Raw genomic sequence first — 17,379 nt, forward strand, 5'->3', positions numbered from 1 at the left:
AGAACGATTGAAATTTGTTGTGCGTTGATCTTAAAATTGACGAGCCGAACATTTCGACTTCCTTTCTTGGTTGGTGAAAGACTCATACTTCCACGTTAGGAATGGAAGTTGCACCAAAAGAAAGAATGTACCCCAACAAAGATAGAGGAGATTGTGGCACTTGGCTGACCCTTACCCAAAAGATTGTATTGTAACATGTAGACGTCAGTTTGTTGTATGACTCTGAGCTAGCACAGGCTATGTAGTAACCATGCCACACTTTCTTTAAAATTAGTGAGTGACCTTATTAGATGTCAATCCGAAAACTTTCTTCGTTTTTGTTGTTGCCACCTATTTCATTCCTCATTCTCGTAAAATTTCATTTATTTTTGTGAGAATTTAGTTTTCACGAGTNTTTTTTTTTTTTTTTTTTTTTTTTTTTTTTTTTTGCTGTTTATTATTATTTTAATTTTAATAGCTATTTTAAAGTTTTTATTTTTCAATATAATCTTAATTTAATATTATAACAACATAGTTTTTTATTTTAAATATCATAGTTAGTCTTAAAATTAACTAATTTTAGTCGTGTGGGGGAGGGGAGGCTAGGATTTGGGCGGGACAAGGATATGAAATACTATTGTCTCCTTGTTTTTCTAATGGAAAAAAAAATGTTGCCTACTCTCTCCCGATTCTCTGTTCTCCGTCTAAACAAGAAATTCCCCCCTCCTCCCATTCAAGGCATGTCTCCATGAGTAAAATTAACATCTCTATTCTCGTTCCTAGACCAACACAACATCAAAAAAATAACACTAGTCTAAAGGGCGGTAGCAAGAGCTATAGGCTTATTATCCGATGAAAGTAGTGACTTCTATTTGTGGGCTTCTACTTTTTCAGTCCAATCTCGATCTGAATTGTGATCGAAAAATAAGTTGTCTCGTTTCAAATCCTATCCAATAGGTTGAATAATACCAAACTTAATGGATTTAAGCAAAGAATATATATATATATATATTAAAGGAGAAAAAATGTGAAGAAAACTTGGTGAACAACACATTAATTTGGTGAAAAAAATCGGATATATTCAATGACATGTGGGCATAAACGTAAATTCACTTCATGCTTAAGGCTAAAAGTACGAAGTTTTTAAAAGTAGGCTAATTGTCCAAACTCAAAACTTAAATGGGCCATTTTTAAAAACAAAAAAAAAAGACCCTCTTGCTTTTGCTTTGGGAGGAGGTGTGGATGTCAGACTTAGGTTTCGGAACTGCCTTTGCTCATCTCTGAAGCTCAGCTACGGTCAGCCTCGGGTACGCTTTCGTTTCCTTCTCTCCCCATAGCCGTTGAAATCCTTTTCTTCACATTTTTCAAATCCCTTCTTCAAATTCACTTCAATCCCTCCCCATCAATGTCTTCCTCTCATCTTCATCTCTTCTCTATCACAGGCAATGAGCTTTACGCGCTACGGTTTTGGTTTGAACGCAGAAGAAGACAGTGTTTTCTGTGGTTGATGCTCTTACTTGCTTGGAAGATATGACTACAAGAGTTCCAGTGCAGCACTACGATCTGAGAACGGCGAATTCATTCATCGGCAGTGCTCTTCATGATCTCAATACTGTAGATGGAAGCCCTTCTGACATTGAAGCCATCAGCGACGTTGATCGCGATGCCGTCACGGAAGATCGTTTGGATGACGACCAAGATTCCAGTGCTGTTGTGAGTGTTCTTCTTTCCCTTTATGTGTCTCTTTACCTTTTCTTCAGGATTTGTCGGATAATTGTTGCTGCTAGACGACTGAATACTTGTAGCCATGAGGTTGATTGTCCTTGTTTCCATTTCCTAGCCTAGTGAACATGGAAAAATCATAATCCGAGGTCACTGTTTCAACTTAGAGAGCTGAATTGCGCGTTTTCAGCTGTTAAATAACTGAAGGCTTCTTGCTTAGTTGCGGCTCCTTTTCTCACTGTTGTTCATATGTTCTTCATTTTTTCTATAGGACTGCATGCACGAATCCTACAGAAGTCCACTACCCCTTCATACTGTGGGAGTGGAAGAAGATCGCTCAAGTCTTGATAATAGTGGGTCTTCCAGGTTGTCTTACAATTCTTTAACAGTAGAGGGTAATGTCCACATATCTGAAACTTATCAATTAAAAGGAATTCTGGACTTCCATCTCTGCTAAGCCTTCTTGGACTTTTGTTTAGATCGTTTATCGATTGATATAAACTGAGTTTTGGTTCAGATATTTCACCTATTGAAGCAGCACGAGCAAGATTTCTCCAGATCGTTGTGGATCATTTTATTGATGATCATGTACTTGAAGTGACTGAGACTGACAATGATTATATCTCTCAGTCTGGGCAGGATAAATTGACAAAGAGGAAGACAAAGGAGGTCCAGTACGAAGGGGATCCAAAATTTGTCTTACCCTTGATGTATGTAGCAAATATGTATGAAACGCTTGTTAATGATGCAAATATTAGGCTTTCTTCCTTGAGTGGCATCCGTGATAAAACTATTGGGGTAGCCCTTGAAGCAGCTGGAGGTTTGTACAGGAAGCTGGCTCAGAAATTCCCCAAAAAAGGTACAAAATATTACTCTTTAGCTGTGCTCCAAGGGGCAATGTGACGCTCTTGACTCCCAAGGGTTACCATTTTTCTCTCCAATGATTGTTTTATAGTGGAAATTCCTGGGAAAAATAGTATGGTAGTATTTCTGGAAAAATATTGTTTGTATGGGAACTACTCTTAAAAAAAATATATTTGTTAGAATAAAAGATGAACGAAGATGTATTTAGATGTCTGTTTTTTAAAACCTATTTTTCTTGAACAAATGAAGCCATCTAGCACCTTCCTTTTTGTATCATATGGTTCATTGTGAAGAGTGCAATACATAGAAATTGGCTTCTTTTATTGAGTGGCAGCCAGATGAAACTAGATTTTCTTGATACTTTGAAATTGTTTAGCAAAAGTTTTTTTTTTTTTTTCCTTTTAATCATGTTACTTCTTCTATCTTAATGACATCATATCGCTAACAGGCCCTTGCACATATAAGAGAAGAGAACTTGCAACTTCTCTTGAAACAAGAACTAGGTTTCCAGAACTAGTAATTCAAGAAGAAAAGCGGGTCCGTTTTGTGGTTGTTAACGGTTTAGACATTGTTGAAAAACCCAATGGAATGCCTATTGAAGATGCTGAATGGTAAGTTAGAACATATAATTTTACATAATCTCTCATTTCGTGTAAAGGTTCCCAAATATCATTGTTTCATTTCCATCAGTTTGTTTTCCCTGAATTTGTTTGATGCAATAGATTGTAAACATTTTTTCTTTTGTTGTACTATATCATTTCTATCCTCAGGATGAATGTAACTCAAGATCTTAGTGATACCCTATTTCTTCAATTTGAATGATACTGATGATGAAGACTTAGCCCATTGCAAAGAAATTTAACTTCTAGATCGTACGACAGGAATCTATGACTTTGCAAATAATTTTTTTTTTCACTTGAATCTGATCTGCAAATTCATTCAAGTTTCGTAGATTTAGTTGCGAATATAGGTCAATATATCGCTGATTAATGACTCCACTGTGTAGGTTTAGACGATTAACAGGTCGCAGTGAGGTGGCTGTGTCTTCTCAGGACTACAAATTCTATTCACCTAGGCACAAATATAGGCGAGTTGCAGCAAATTCTGTGTCCAGCATTTCCAGTTTGAATGTAAGCATAGTAATTTTCCAATATATGTGATCCATCTTTTATATCTCCGGAAACATTTTCCATGAATGTATTTTGCCGGTAATTTTCCATAATATATCATGGCTGTAGCTTTGGTATTATCGAAATGGTGTCAGCCACGCTGTATCGATTTTCCTTCATTTTGTTCGTTATAATAATTGATAAATTGTCGATAAACCTGCATATAATTATATTGTAGAACTGAAGTACAAATGTTAGACTCATGCCTTACAGAATTGTTGGAGAAATAATGTTTGATGTATTATTTTCAGACATTTTCGAGCGGTGACAATTCGTCTACTCTGACTAGTGGTCAAGCATTCCGCTCTCTAAGCGAAGTAAGAATGAACAGCACCTTTTCTCTTTGGTGATTAGTCTATCTGTTTAATCTTGATCATTATGCCCCTCTAACAGAATCCACCATTACTTACTGATTGGCAAAAACTAGAGTTTTGAGTTCTCTAGAGTCAGTCAGTCTTTGCTTCAAGAACATTTATTCTAGGAAATGGTGGGAGTGTCAACATGGCAAAGTGATTTATATTATGCCAAATGTCTTGTTTGATCCTAAAAACTAAAAAACTGACTTTTCTTTCTTGTCGACGACCTTTAAATCAGCAACAGACACCCTGCAAACATCATATCCAACAACTGCCTCATCAGCCTCAATTTCAGTCTGTTCATCAGTCCATGCACCAAAGTCAACATACTCCCCACTTTGCTCATAATCATCAGTGTGGTCAACCTTCACAGTTACCGGACATTTCTCATACTCATCATTCTCCAACAATGTCACAACACATAGCTTGCTTACAACCTCTTTCAGTTGTTCATGTCGGTGGGCGCTTGCATCATGGGCTGGTAATTCCAAATCCCCCCTCCCACAACTAAGAATACCCCATCCGAATTTTTCGTGGTTGTGTTTAATTATTGTGTTTAAATTAGTATGTGGGATAAACTTTATAGTAATAAGCATTCTGAAAAACATGTTAATAGGAACAACTGGTCCTCTTATCGTCTGAAAGTTAATCTTTAAGCTGTCTTACAATGCTTTATGTAATGCTTGGGCAATCTCTTCTGCCAGAAGAGTGATTCGAGAATCTTAATTTTCAGCACCATTTCAAATGTTCCGGATTCCCCTGCTTACTTTCAATGAAGGATCCTGAAATCTGAATGCTATAAAATATCTAACTTGATGATGTTCTAATTCTATTTCGATAATTCAAGCCCCGTGGGTTAAAAAAGTCACCTGGATTTCTTCGTATCCATTTTGTGTGTATTTCTGATTTACTGATTTATTTGCAGCCATCCAGTCCTGCCAAGTTCTGTGACGAATGTGGAGCTCCATATTTAAGAGAAAGCTCTAAGTTCTGCTCAGAATGCGGTGTGAAGAGGTTAGGAATTTGATGTGTGTTGTATAATGATATATCATTATTAGTCCTAAAGAGCTGAATGTTGTATTTAGTTCTCATCAAGTCAGTGTGTATATCAAGTTTTCTGCAGTCTTTGTACATAAATTTAGATCTCCAAGTATACATAAAAACAATACAATGTGATACTTTTGGAAGTAGATAATATAAAATCACTCTTACCCGCCATATTGCACTGTTTCGTTTCGTTTTGTTTCTTAAATTTTCTTCTTATATGTTGATAGCATCAAATTACTAAATGGGGAGCCCCTCGGTCATAGTGACATAGTGCATTGTTTTTGGGGTTGTATCTTAATCAGGTGTTTGGCACGTAGGTTCATCATCTAGCCTCTCTGATTTTGGAGTGTAAGCTGTAGTTTGGCATATAGATTTAGAGATCTTGGATTTGTGAAAATATTTTATTGTATGAATAACATATTAGATTTTTTAGAATGCTAATATATATATATATATATATATATATATATATGAAAGATTTACCTCGTCGGATCGACTTGAGAGTCCAACGACATTGCATTGCTAGAATTCATGTTGTATACATGAAAGAGGTTGACCTCTTTGCTTCTCTCATGTTACAATCCTCTTCCCGCTAAGCCCTCTTTCTCCTTGAGTGACGTTTCATCCCTAACTACAACTGAATCATTGATTCTTCAATATCTGTCGGTTCGGACCTCCTCTTAGTTTCATCCAAACTTATATATGTATTGACGTCTCACATTAAAAGGGATATCGATACATATGAAAGTCATATATTTAGTATATTAGGAATAATATGCTAGTTTATTTAGCAATTAAAGTTTAATAATTATGCTCTAAACAATTTTAATAAAATAATATAAACTTTTAATTGTAGATAATTAGTTTACTGATGAATAAATCATGTTACATTTCAAAAATTAAATATCGTGGTAGAATAAATTATTTAAAATAAATTATCTTATCATTTTTATATAATTATGATAAGTTATTAATAAAACAATAAAAAATAATAAATGATGTACATTTATTTTATTATTCATAATATAATAAAATAAATGTAAGAGATTAATGAAAAATACGCACAAAATTCTATTATTTACCTTTTAAAATAGAATCAAATTTACTGGAATTTCAATCTATTTTAATTTTATTTGTAATTTTAAATATTCAAATTTACTTGTCGAGAGAGCTTAATATTGGCCCGTTAACATCTATTAATTCCTCTATAATTCAATTTTTAAATACGTTTTTTAGCATAAAAATTATTATATTTTTAAGTAATTTTGATTTAAAATTAACTTTTAAAAAAGTAAAAACTTATTTGAAATTTTATTGAAAGTATTTTAAATTTTTATCAATGAATTGAAAAGACCGTTATGAAATTTCAAAATAAAAATTGATCTAGAATCTAATGCTCAGCCCAACGTTCAAGAAAAATTGAAGTGAAAATTTATACTATTGCCTTTTTTTCCTTCTATTATTTATGTATTTATTTATATTAAAGTATAATTTAATAGTTTGAATTTATTATAATTTCAATGATCTAAATTTAGTTTATTTATTTTTATTAAACAAAAAAGTTAGTTATTTGAAGTTAATTTAATAATAATTTTCAAACAAAATATAAATGTGAATATATTTTTAAAAAAATATAGAGAAGAATTTAATAGAGATAAAATAATAGACATTTAAAAATATAGAGAAAAAAATAAATTTCAAAATACTTGACTAAAATAATATTTAATATTTATATATAGGTTAAATTATAATTTTATGGTCATCTCTAAAATTAAAAAAAAAATGTTTAATAAATATTAGATAAATTTTAAAATTTAATTAATAGGTAGATTAAATATAAATTAAAATTTTATTTAAAATAAAAGTCAACCACTTTTAATTTTTATGTGTAATAAATTTGTAAATTTTAAAAATCTCCAAAATTCACTAAAAACCAAATAACACAAATTTGAAAAGAGAAACGAATATTTAAAATCCTTTCTTGAACGCTCTTTAGGCAAGTTAAGTAGCTAAACTAAACGACGTAGTTTTAGTAGTCGGAATTCCAACGGGGACGGCGGCGGCGGTAGGTGGGGATAACTTGCAGAAACAGGCTCCGAAAGTTCCTCTCTATCACATTCCAAAACTGTGCAGTTTCCCTTGTCCTCGAAATCGCCGTCTACCAAACTCGAATCGCCAAAATCCTCCGGCCACCCTTAAACCCCTTTCTCTCTTTCTCCGTTCGCCGCCATAGCCATGAGCTTCACATTTGCTTCCATGTCTTCACCCTCTTCTTCTTCTCTTTCATCTATCTTTATTTCTTCTAAATCGAAACCAGTTCCACCCCCGAATCTCCGCTTCGTCGCTCCCCTTTCTCGCACTTCTGTTTCTTTGCATCGTTTTAGGGTTAGGGCTTCGTCTGTTCCCGTTTCCAGGAACCACCCTGTTGTTCAATGCTTCAAGAACTACGCCAGAGCTGCGATTCTCATTGGTGCTGCCGCTACCATGGTTGGGAAATTTTCGCATTTGCCTGCCAGAGCGGAGTCGCCGGTGGCTGTAGAGGAGGAAGCTTCGAGAATGGAAGAAGAACAGCGGATTGTTGAGGACTCGGACCAAGACGGGCAGCAATCCTCACCGTTGAATGATTTTCTCGAATCGAATTCTGAAGCTGTTGAGGCTCTTAAATCGCTCCTGCAGCAGAAACTTGAAAATAGCGAGGATGAAGAAGCGCTGAAAATCTTGAATCAATTGGTATCTGCTCAGTCGTCGGTGACCGAGTGGAAATTTCTCAAGGCCAGATTGCTCGGCGAAATGGGCAAAACGGAAAATGCACGAGAAGTTTTCGAAGAGATTTTGGCTGAGAATCCGTTGTCATTCGAAGCATTGTTTGAAAACGCATTGTTAATGGATCGTTGTGGGGAAGGGGAGGCAGTGCTCCTGCGCTTAGAACGGGCTTTGAGAATTGCTGAAAACGAAAAGAAGGCGAAGGAGGCCAGGGATGTGAGGTTGATAATGGCTCAAATACAGTTCTTGCAGAAGAATGTAGAGGGGGCCTTGACGAGTTACAAAGAATTGATCAATGAGGATCCTAGCGACTTTAGGCCATACTTCTGTCAAGGAATGATCTACAGCTTGCTTGACAAGAACGAGGAAGCCAGACAGCAATTCAGCAAGTACAGGGAGCTCTCACCAAAGAAATTTGAGGTTGATGGGTACCTACGGACTCCATTGTCAAGGATGAAAATCTTCGGATCAGATGAGAACTAAAGGAGGGCTCTTAGAAAATGAGTAAGCGAATAAGGTGATACTTTTTTTTGTATGCTGATTTTTGTTATTTAGCTCATCTTACTCATAGTTTTATCTGCCAACTGCTTGTAGTTCAATTGCAGGATGAAATAGGAGCAAATTGAATCTAATGAGGACAGGTTTTTTCCTTTCTTTAAGCATAAACTTCACTAATATATGCAGTTTTGTTTGATGATACTGTATTAGACCTATCAAATTAGTTGAATAAATGCAGAAAAGCGCTTAGTAGTTTAACATGTTGCCAGTTTGTATGTCTGCATTGTTCTTTTTTAAAAATTTGGACCATTCTCGATTTGTGTATGTCATCCTAACGCATGGGTCATGCTAATCTTCTCTGTATCGTTCCAATTTTATCGAATGTCCCCGAAGGGACTGTCTGCATTGTTCTTTTACTTCCTTAGGATGTATAGAAATGATTGCTTCCTTCATCATGAAAAGCAAGAGAGAAAGGAAAGAATAGTTCATATCTTGAGGGAATGTCTGATCTTCAAATGAATAAATGAAAGAACATCCAACTTAATCATCCTTATTTGTAGAGTTTCTCATAGATTTTTCTGCCTAATTTTAAGTGATAGTTGTAATGGAAGAGTTGAGAGGAGTATACTTAAAAGGTTTATGTAACGGCCCAGCAGATTTTGTTTCTTTGGGCTTTCTCTTTTGGGCTTCCCCTCGAGGTTTTTAAAATGTGTCTGCTAGGGAGAGGTTTCCACCCCTTATAAAAGATGCTTCGTTCTCCACCCCAACCAATGTAGAATCTCATAGTTTAGATCTGATTTAGTGTCTTTCCTTGAGATCTGTGTGACAATATGTGAGATTGAGGAAATGAAAGTCAAATTATATGCTTCTTGCACTAATATGATCACTCCCACCTTCTCCTCCTTTGCATGCACTTATCTTAATTGATTATCAGGGACAAGTCTTGATGATTTGAAAAAGAAGATTGCATTAGCAATCCAATCTTTGTTTTGGATAGGATCAATGAAAGTGATCATTGGTAAAAGGATACAGCGACGATGACTAGAGTTATTGTAGAGAAACGATATGTTCAAGAACCGAAAACCAAAATTCAAAAGAGATATCCCAACCGGGTTTTAGCTTTTAGTTTTGAAGATGTGAAATGATGATGGATCTTGGGTGATTTTAACTTCGATTCTTTCGTTGAAGTTGTATGTTTCTTACAGGAGAGCCTGTGTTCATCCACTGTGTGCTATATCATATTCTATTGAATTGATATATACCATGTTCTGGTTGAGAAAGAACTGTGCATAGTTGTTAATATCTTTAAAATGTGGAGATCATCTGTCATAGCCTTCCAAAGTGTACTGTTTGTGGATTTGGGCACTACAATTTGAAGTGTTTTAAGGACCCAGAAGATAGAAACCTCATCCCTTCTCTTTGATCTTTTGATATATATATATAGAAGTGACGATGATAAGCTTAATATTTGCATTCAGTGTGCCTGTGGCTTATGGCTTAGTTAGTTCATAATCTTGGTCAATTACTACTTACTATGTCTAGTAGGCTTACTTGCTTTTCATCAACCCTTTCTCTTGAGGATTGTAGTAACCATAGCTAAACTCTTGAGTCGATCTAGTAGCCTCTAACATTCGGTCTATGACAACTTGACTAGATAGAAAACGCTAGGCAAATAAACGTATGAATGAAATCAAGCACAATAATGCATTCAATCAATTAAACTGTTACAACAATCCCTAAGAACAATGAACTTAGCTATGCATATTCAAAGATCAAAGGTCGATGATTTGATTTGCTATCTTGTTGTGTTATTAAATTAAATGCATTCAATCAAGTAAACAGTTTCAACCATCCGAAGAACAATGAACTTAGCTATGCTTTATAGTGTGATTAAACTAAAAATGTTAAAGCTCAATTTATATACTTGTAGGACATCACTTTTAATTTAGCATATAGAAGAATTAGGTTGGATTGAATTGAGTTCGAACATTTTTTAAACTCAAATTCAATTGTTTGTATTACTAATTTTTTTAATTCAATCCATCTTTATTTAATAATGAACTCAATTCACCTTTATTTAATAATGAACTCAATTCACCGTTAAGGTTTGCATATATATTTTAAGTTTTAAATGACTAAAAATTTTGTTTTAAAGAGTAATTGGAAAATAAAGGAGAAGCAAAAAGTAGTCGAAACGAATCGGACGGCAACTCCGACACCCAATGGCACTCGAGTTCTCTTCAAATGGTATCAGAGCCAGATACTGGGCGGTATTCTAGCAAGGACGTTGGGCCCTCAAGAGTGTTGGATTATGAGATCCCATATCGATTGGAAAGGGAGACGAAATATTACTTATAAAGATGTGGAAACCTCTTCCTAGTAGACGCGTTTTAAAATCATAAGACAGACTGACAACAATACGTAACAGGTCAAAGCAGAGAATATCCGCTAGCAATAAGTTTGAGCTGATAAGTTTGAGCTAATATTATATGCCATAGAGAGTTAAGAAGCATATGAAACGTTAGTGAATAAGTGTGCTAAGCATGAAATAATTGAAGAGTGTGAAGGTCTATTTTCCATTCAACCCAATTGATCAAAGTAGCCTCCAACACAGAGAACACCACAGGAATCCAATTATTGGTAACAGAATCATTTCAGCTCCTCCAATTATACTTTCATATCAAATATTTCTCCCACAATAATGTTATTTTTCCTCTCTCTCTCTCTCCCTCTCTCTCCCTCTCTCTCCCTCTCTCTCTCTTCCCCCATTACTCAAATCTCCCGACCAATATATCTGCAGCTGACACTTACTTCACTGTTAATACTCTCTGTGTTGAAGGAGCTCACAGACATGACATACATCAATATCAAACACTCTTTTCTCAGCCATCAACTCGATTCCGTTTGATTGGGCAGCAGCGAGACAACGGTTACCCCGACCAATCACCTCTACATCGTCGTCATTGTCGTCATCGTCTTCTTCTCCGTGTTCATATTTCCTTGCAATGGCCCTGGTGCTGGCATAAAACACAACCAAGGGCCAAAGATCCACTTCTGACCAACCAATTCAAAACACAAGAACACATCAGAAATCACTCCCATTCTTCATTTTCTTCTCNTTTTTTTTTTTTTTTTTTTTTTTTTTTTTTTTTTTTTTTTTTTTTTTTTGGCTAAACCTTCCTCTGTTCTTGTAGCTTACATTAAAACTTTGACTTGGGGTTATCTTTTATGTTACAGAGCTCAATGAGAGAATACAATCCAAAAATCAGAAACTTTTGTGTTCCTCGCACCTGCCCAGCATGTTTTTGTTAGAGATCTTACCAGGTTGTGCTAGGTAAAATTCTATTTGCAAGATCTTCATTTATAGATACAGGAAGTGGTAGCATTTTGCTCAGTATGCCTGGTGTTTCTCTCATGCTGCATATGTTACAATTCAAAATCTCCATTAATATATGATCATTCTGCCCAAGAACTGAGTTTGGAAGGAACTCATTTAAAGATAATAAAATGAAACCTCCACTTACTCATTTAAGATAGCAATAATGTTATTCCTTGTCCGACAGAACAGGTCTATGTTATCCTGCAACTGCTTGAAAAGATAATACACATCACAATGCAGTAAAATGACCAATGGTAGCAAAACGAGCAGCCGAGCTGGATGATACGAATGAAAATAAAACAAAGCAAGTGTGAAGAAAGCTTTGGAATATTATTTTGGGCACGCTCTTTAGGATAGATTTGTCTACTACGAACGAACTTTTAGATAAGGCACAACCAACATAAATGAACTATCATAAGATGTTCGTAAGCTTCATTTAGGAAACGTTCAGTTTATACCGAGGTATTAGTTACGTGTCTCGGAAAGTGACAGAAAAGTGCATTCCTTCAGGAGTATAGTGTTGACATTATGCATTCGAGGTTTTTAAGAACCCTGCAAAATTATCCAAGAAGTCCTCTCTATCATTTCATTCCCACACCCTTATTCTCCAAGCAACATTTATAAGCTACTAGACAGATCCTTCAAGTGATTTCATAAGGAAAAAGAAGTAAGAACAGATGGGCCTTCATCTGTTTTAAGAGCATCCAATTTTGAGAGTGAATCTCACAATAATCAGATGTTGGTACTAAACTCATGGGAATTTGATACTCATCAGTAAATAAGTAATCTAGACAGATGAAATGTGACATAATACTTCAATATTAAAACAAGATAATTTACTATTAGATACTCACCTTGTACATGGAAAGGTTGGCAGTAATTTGACTGAAAGCTTGAGCATTCTGTTCCAGAAGATGAGCAGCTGCACTGCTAATCTCTGAGACTAATGAAACGAAACGTGTCGATAAAAACTTGAATAACTCGTGGTGGTACGTGCTACTATGAAGAAGTATAGAGGAAAAGAATTTCAAGACGCTAACCTTCAGAAGGCGAATTTACGTTTCTGTTTATATTATGCATCATATGAGAATATGCAGCCATGCTGGGTCCAGGGGCTGAAGGTGTGTTTATTTTTAAAGATGACTCCACCAGCTTATCCTGAACATCCATAAGAAATTGGTTCTTCAAACCAATATCAGATCATAAAGATATTAGAGGGAACATGTGACAACTACCACTACTATATCTTCAAAAACATTCTCGGTTCAACTTAGTGTCCTATAATTGTAACGGTCCAAGCCCACTGCTAACGGATATTGTCCTATGTGGGCTGGCTTTCCCTTTTAGGCTTCCCCTCAAGATTTTTAAAACGTGTATGCTAGGGAGAGATTTCCACACCCTTATAAAGAATGTTTTGTTCTCTTTCCAACCGATGTGGGATCTCACAATGGGGTCCCACATCAATTGGAGAAGGGAATGAGTGCCAGCGAGGATGCTAGGCCCCAAAGGGGGGTGAATTGTGAGATTCCACATCAGTTGGGGAGGAGAACGAAACATTCTTTATAAGGGTGTGGAAACATCTCCCTAGCAGACACGTTTTAAAAACTTTGAGGGGAAACCTGAATGGGAAGGCCCAAAGAGGACAATATCTATTAGCAGTGAGCTTGGGCCGTTACATATATTTCGTAACTATATGCCTTTCGATTTCAGTTTGATTCTTTTTTATGTGAGCTTTCATTTTGTATGCACCTTGCATTCTTTCTCTCTGAAACGAAAGGTTTGGTCTTATCATTCAAAAAGGGGGGGAAAAGTGGCACTGCATCCCAGAAAGCTCATAGGATTATGTTTGATTCAGAAAATTTTTAGGCTCTGGGCATCAACATGAACCAAAAACAGGGAAATATCCAGAAGATTAACGAATGATCTTACAAATTCATGGAATCCAAGTCACTCTTACATGTTCTCATAATCAAACTTTGAATGTGAAGAACACAGGATTTGACAAGATTTTCAAGAATCTGATCCAGCCTAACATTAAAGCCATATGAACATCCTAGTATGCCTTTCTGTTCTTCCCCAAAATAGGAAAATAAATGATAGCAAACACATATACATAAAAGTTCCATACAGGTACCTTTCGATTGTTCACTTTCTTTCCAATATGTTCTTCAGGCTTCCTTCGTTTTCTCTGTAATGAAGTTTATTAATCTTCTATAAGAACTTAAAGAAGGAAGCCTAGTGGTGTTTTACACACACTAAATAACTCATACTTACAGTCATCCACCTACACCTTAAAGCAACGTCCCGGACGGTTTTATCGCGTATCATGGCAGCGATCTTGATATACCTCAAAATGCTTGGTTCATCAGCAAACCTATCAAATGGCAAGCAAGAACGATATAGAGTATATTGTCAAAGGAAAGTTGATATCTACAGTTAAGAAAGAAAGTATAGCCATTGATATCTGTATGGTTTTACTCATAGAACAAGAAAGAAAAATGGACTAGCCATGAGAAGAGCTTTCATTTATAAGCAATTGAGGAAGGAAATCCGACAGAAACATAAGTTAGGAGATTTTAAGAAAAAGAACTTACCTGACAAGACCTTCCTCCAATTTGAATTGTTCTTCCACAGACCATTCAACTGCTAACCCAGCATCATGCTTGAGCCCTGGAACAGTATCAAGAAGCAGAGAGCCAGATGAATTGGCAGCTTGGCTGATAACAGGATGGTTGTGGTTGTGGTTGTTGTTGTTGTTGTTGACGACACTCGAATTCCCCGAAAACATTATGGCGGGCGTGTTGTTAACCCCAAAATAATTCCCCATTGTCATCATCTCCGAGCTGCTGGTTGTTGCTGTAGATTGAAAAGATATGGCATGCCGATTCAAAGCGGAACGCAACGTTTCGTCACGGTGAAACCCCGTGTTGGATTCTGCTGCCATGGTTACTAATCCTCCTATTTACAATAACTCTCACAGAAATCTCAGCTGAACCATATCCAACCTATAAATTCAGATTCATAAAACCCCAAGAAGGCACAAATTACTCGAAAAGAAAAGGGAAATAAGAGCAGTATCAAAGATTATACGTCCATAATTCGCACTAAAATCCCACAATTCCAACACAATCGGGCAACAGAATCAGAGGAAATGCAAATTTGAATCAACAAGACCCCACAATTAGCAAGCAACAAACTCAACACAAAGCATTCCTAAAGCTTCAAACTCCTCAAATCAAGAGATAAAACCCATGAAACAACAAAATTACAAGAACCCAGATGAAAAAAAAACCCCAAAAGGGGGAAGCGAAAGAGAAATTACTCACGTTGAATTCATCTGGGTAACGATCGAAGCCCTAAAAGCACCAAATGAAAAGGAGTTGCAGAGAAAACAAGAGAGAAAGCGAGTGAGAAATTAAGGGAAGGGGGTGGGGATAACCTTTATGGGTGCAACTTTCCGACGAAGCTCTGATTGGCTTTAATATTCCTTTATGAAATCCATTCATAAATGTAGAGAGAGAGAGAGAAGAACCCTTGAATTCTAAGCCACAGCTCCAAAAACAGATTCAAATACTGAAGAATTGGAGGCCTCACTGAGCCACCACCGAACCCACAAAGCCCTACGCCCAGTGATTTTGAAATGGGTCATTTGGGTCACTCAATTTCAATCCTCCCACGGCTCCACCAATGAAAAACTTGGAGAAAAAGCACAAAATTATAAAATTTAAAAGAAAGAAAAAAAAGGAAAAGAAAGAGAGAGAAGAAGAGGGGGTTTGTTTAATTTCAAATAAACAATGGATACGTTGCTGCAGATCTTGGAATTCAGGAACAGTGCGAATCCCCATAAGCATTTGATGCCAATTATTGTGGACTCTCCACCTTTGCTTTTTTAAAAAAATAAAAAAAAAAAAAAAAAAAAAAAAAAAGTTAGAAATGAATTTTGCTATAAAGAGTATAAATATGAACAAATTGGGTATTATTATGAGTGGAGTGGTGGATTATATACAGTGAAGGCATTTCTCATAAAACTAAGTAGCTGTTGTCTCACGCCATCATTTTCGTCTCTTAATTTTTATTTTATTTTTTTTTATTTTATTTTATTTTATTTTATTTTATTTTATTTTATTTTATTTTATTATTTACCTTCATCCAATTATTCATTTTTCACCATTTTCACAATATTTCTCACCCTCTTTTATAAATATAAATATAATTTATAATTGTGAAAATAATTATGTAATTCCCCATTTACTGCTTTCCCTAGAAGCATTTTTAATTATAAGGGCTTTAATGGAAAAATCTGTACGAGTTTTATATCAACTCCAAATTTCGGGTTTGTTGAATTAGTGACTTTGACAACTCTAATGAGTCCACAACTCAACCGAACATTATTTTTAATTAAATTTTTCAATAATCTAAAATATCAAATATTCTTAATTTTTATAATAATCTTAAAAGTAGGGTACTAATGGATTGGTTTGTGACTATTTTCAGATTGGTCGTGCTCATTTGACCAAAAAATGAACTCCTGAATCATACAAACTTTTTTATTTTTCAAAAATTCAATGTAACCGAGAAAAATCTAACAAAATTTCATCTTTATGGTTTGAGTTTACTAGTCCAAATTAATTAGATTGTCGGATAATATAAAAAGTTTGGATTGCAAACATTTACAATAATAAGTTTAATTTTGTCTTATTTCAAATTAGTCCACAATTTTATAGAAATTTATCTTACTATTAGTTTGAAAAATAAATATTTTTATTTTAATACATTAACCATTTAAATTATTTTTTTTTTCTAGTTATTTAATAATAAAAAAGATTAAAAAAAATGAAAATATTGTTTTTTTATTAGTATTTTTAGCTTAATTTTTTAAAAAAATAAATTGATGACACGTGCAGGAAGTGAGATTAGGCACGGTGTGGGGCCCACAACGAAGAGTTTGAGTTAATAAGCTAGTGGGTTCCACCCTGAAGAGTTGGAGATAACAACCCAAATTTTAAAAATAAAAAAATAGTTTTTAAATAATTTTATTTTCATTTTTTAAATTTAACTAAAAATCTAAATGTTTTATTAGAAAAAGGTAAATTTATAATAGAAAACATACCAATTAAAGAAAAAAAAATTAAAAATTAAATAAAATCGAAACTCAACTTTAAACATTAAAAAGGCTATTTTTATTTATCGAAATTTTAATTTATAATTCATTTTATTATTATTATTTTGTATGGTCCCTCTCTAGGAATTATCGATAATAAATTCCAATTTTAAAAAAATTAAAAATTAAATAAAAAAAATATTCAGTTAAGAACTGATTCCTCTAGTTAGGTTTTTAATTAACAATAATAACAATGATGCTTTTTTTTTCATTTTTTTTTTCGAGTGAATAACACTAATTAACCATTTAGATATCATATTATATAATATGATAAATAATTTATATTATCCATAAACTTACTGTAAAAAAGAAAAAAATAATTACAAAGATAAAATAAAATGAAACGAAATTAATCGAATTTCAATCCACATATTTCATAAATCCATGACAACTCATTATAACCAAATTCGTTATTTAAAAATATAATTTATAGCAATTTTA

At 34.5% G+C, this 17,379-nt stretch overlaps 3 protein-coding genes and 1 non-coding gene across 12 annotated transcripts; 2 read left to right on the forward strand and 2 right to left on the reverse strand.

The window, feature by feature from the left end:
• The first annotated feature begins 1,193 nt into the window (after positions 1 to 1,193).
• LOC111796472 (uncharacterized protein At2g02148) lies at positions 1,194 to 5,308 on the forward strand. Of its 3 annotated transcripts, none has more exons than XM_023679101.1 (9): positions 1,194 to 1,286; positions 1,422 to 1,692; positions 1,973 to 2,096; positions 2,219 to 2,560; positions 3,014 to 3,176; positions 3,572 to 3,695; positions 3,986 to 4,051; positions 4,329 to 4,571; positions 5,016 to 5,308. In XM_023679101.1, the coding sequence occupies exons 2-9, from the start codon at positions 1,510 to 1,512 to the stop codon at positions 5,115 to 5,117; spliced, it is 1,347 nt and encodes a 448-aa protein (XP_023534869.1). In that variant the 5' UTR covers positions 1,194 to 1,286; positions 1,422 to 1,509; the 3' UTR covers positions 5,118 to 5,308. The 3 variants fall into 3 exon arrangements, with proteins under 3 accessions (XP_023534869.1, XP_023534887.1, XP_023534878.1); XM_023679119.1 differs by having other exon boundaries at positions 4,335 to 4,571; XM_023679110.1 differs by having other exon boundaries at positions 1,200 to 1,286; positions 1,462 to 1,692.
• A 1,835-nt stretch (positions 5,309 to 7,143) lies between these two features.
• On the forward strand, positions 7,144 to 8,658 carry LOC111776898 (protein SLOW GREEN 1, chloroplastic). Of its 2 annotated transcripts, none has more exons than XM_023656313.1 (2): positions 7,144 to 8,417; positions 8,495 to 8,658. In XM_023656313.1, the coding sequence occupies exon 1, from the start codon at positions 7,373 to 7,375 to the stop codon at positions 8,381 to 8,383; it is 1,011 nt and encodes a 336-aa protein (XP_023512081.1). In that variant the 5' UTR covers positions 7,144 to 7,372; the 3' UTR covers positions 8,384 to 8,417; positions 8,495 to 8,658. The 2 variants fall into 2 exon arrangements, with proteins under 2 accessions (XP_023512081.1, XP_023512073.1); XM_023656305.1 differs by having other exon boundaries at positions 7,144 to 8,404.
• Positions 8,659 to 8,692: 34 nt separating this feature from the next.
• LOC111782912 lies at positions 8,693 to 8,795 on the reverse strand. The gene has a single exon (XR_002813228.1). It is a non-coding gene; the product is annotated as a U6 spliceosomal RNA (small nuclear RNA).
• Positions 8,796 to 10,947: 2,152 nt separating this feature from the next.
• On the reverse strand, positions 10,948 to 15,603 carry LOC111791511. Of its 6 annotated transcripts, none has more exons than XM_023672908.1 (9): positions 15,217 to 15,593; positions 15,104 to 15,133; positions 14,372 to 14,782; positions 14,052 to 14,151; positions 13,912 to 13,965; positions 12,818 to 12,959; positions 12,632 to 12,720; positions 11,923 to 11,984; positions 10,948 to 11,815 (listed from the first exon to the last, which is right to left on the reverse strand). In XM_023672908.1, the coding sequence occupies exons 3-9, from the start codon at positions 14,719 to 14,721 to the stop codon at positions 11,716 to 11,718; spliced, it is 897 nt and encodes a 298-aa protein (XP_023528676.1). In that variant the 5' UTR covers positions 14,722 to 14,782; positions 15,104 to 15,133; positions 15,217 to 15,593; the 3' UTR covers positions 10,948 to 11,715. The 6 variants fall into 6 exon arrangements, with proteins under 6 accessions (XP_023528676.1, XP_023528684.1, XP_023528689.1 ...); XM_023672916.1 differs by having other exon boundaries at positions 10,948 to 11,452; positions 11,720 to 11,815; positions 15,104 to 15,591; XM_023672921.1 differs by having other exon boundaries at positions 12,632 to 12,714; positions 15,104 to 15,603.
• Positions 15,604 to 17,379: the final 1,776 nt, after the last annotated feature.

Source organism: Cucurbita pepo, chromosome LG01, assembly GCF_002806865.2.
Source record: "Cucurbita pepo subsp. pepo cultivar mu-cu-16 chromosome LG01, ASM280686v2, whole genome shotgun sequence".
In the NCBI taxonomy this organism is placed as follows: domain Eukaryota; kingdom Viridiplantae; phylum Streptophyta; class Magnoliopsida; order Cucurbitales; family Cucurbitaceae; genus Cucurbita; species Cucurbita pepo.

What these genes read in the sequence shown, in the direction of transcription:
- LOC111796472 (XM_023679101.1), top strand. Translation starts at nt 1,510, where the DNA reads ATGACTACAAGAGTTCCAGTGCAGCACTACGATCTGAGAACGGCGAAT. An exon ending in CAATTCTTTAACAGTAGAGG is followed by an intron (nt 2,097 to 2,218) that starts GTAATGTCCACA and finishes GTTTTGGTTCAG; the next exon opens with ATATTTCACCTATTGAAGCA. An exon ending in CCAGCATTTCCAGTTTGAAT is followed by an intron (nt 3,696 to 3,985) that starts GTAAGCATAGTA and finishes TATTATTTTCAG; the next exon opens with ACATTTTCGAGCGGTGACAA.
- LOC111776898 (XM_023656313.1), top strand. Translation starts at nt 7,373, where the DNA reads ATGAGCTTCACATTTGCTTCCATGTCTTCACCCTCTTCTTCTTCTCTT.
- LOC111791511 (XM_023672899.1), bottom strand. Translation starts at nt 14,721, where the DNA reads ATGGCAGCAGAATCCAACACGGGGTTTCACCGTGACGAAACGTTGCGT. An exon ending in TTGGAGGAAGGTCTTGTCAG is followed by an intron (nt 14,152 to 14,371) that starts GTAAGTTCTTTT and finishes GCCATTTGATAG; the next exon opens with GTTTGCTGATGAACCAAGCA. An exon ending in CGTAAATTCGCCTTCTGAAG is followed by an intron (nt 12,721 to 12,817) that starts GTTAGCGTCTTG and finishes TCGTTTCATTAG; the next exon opens with TCTCAGAGATTAGCAGTGCA.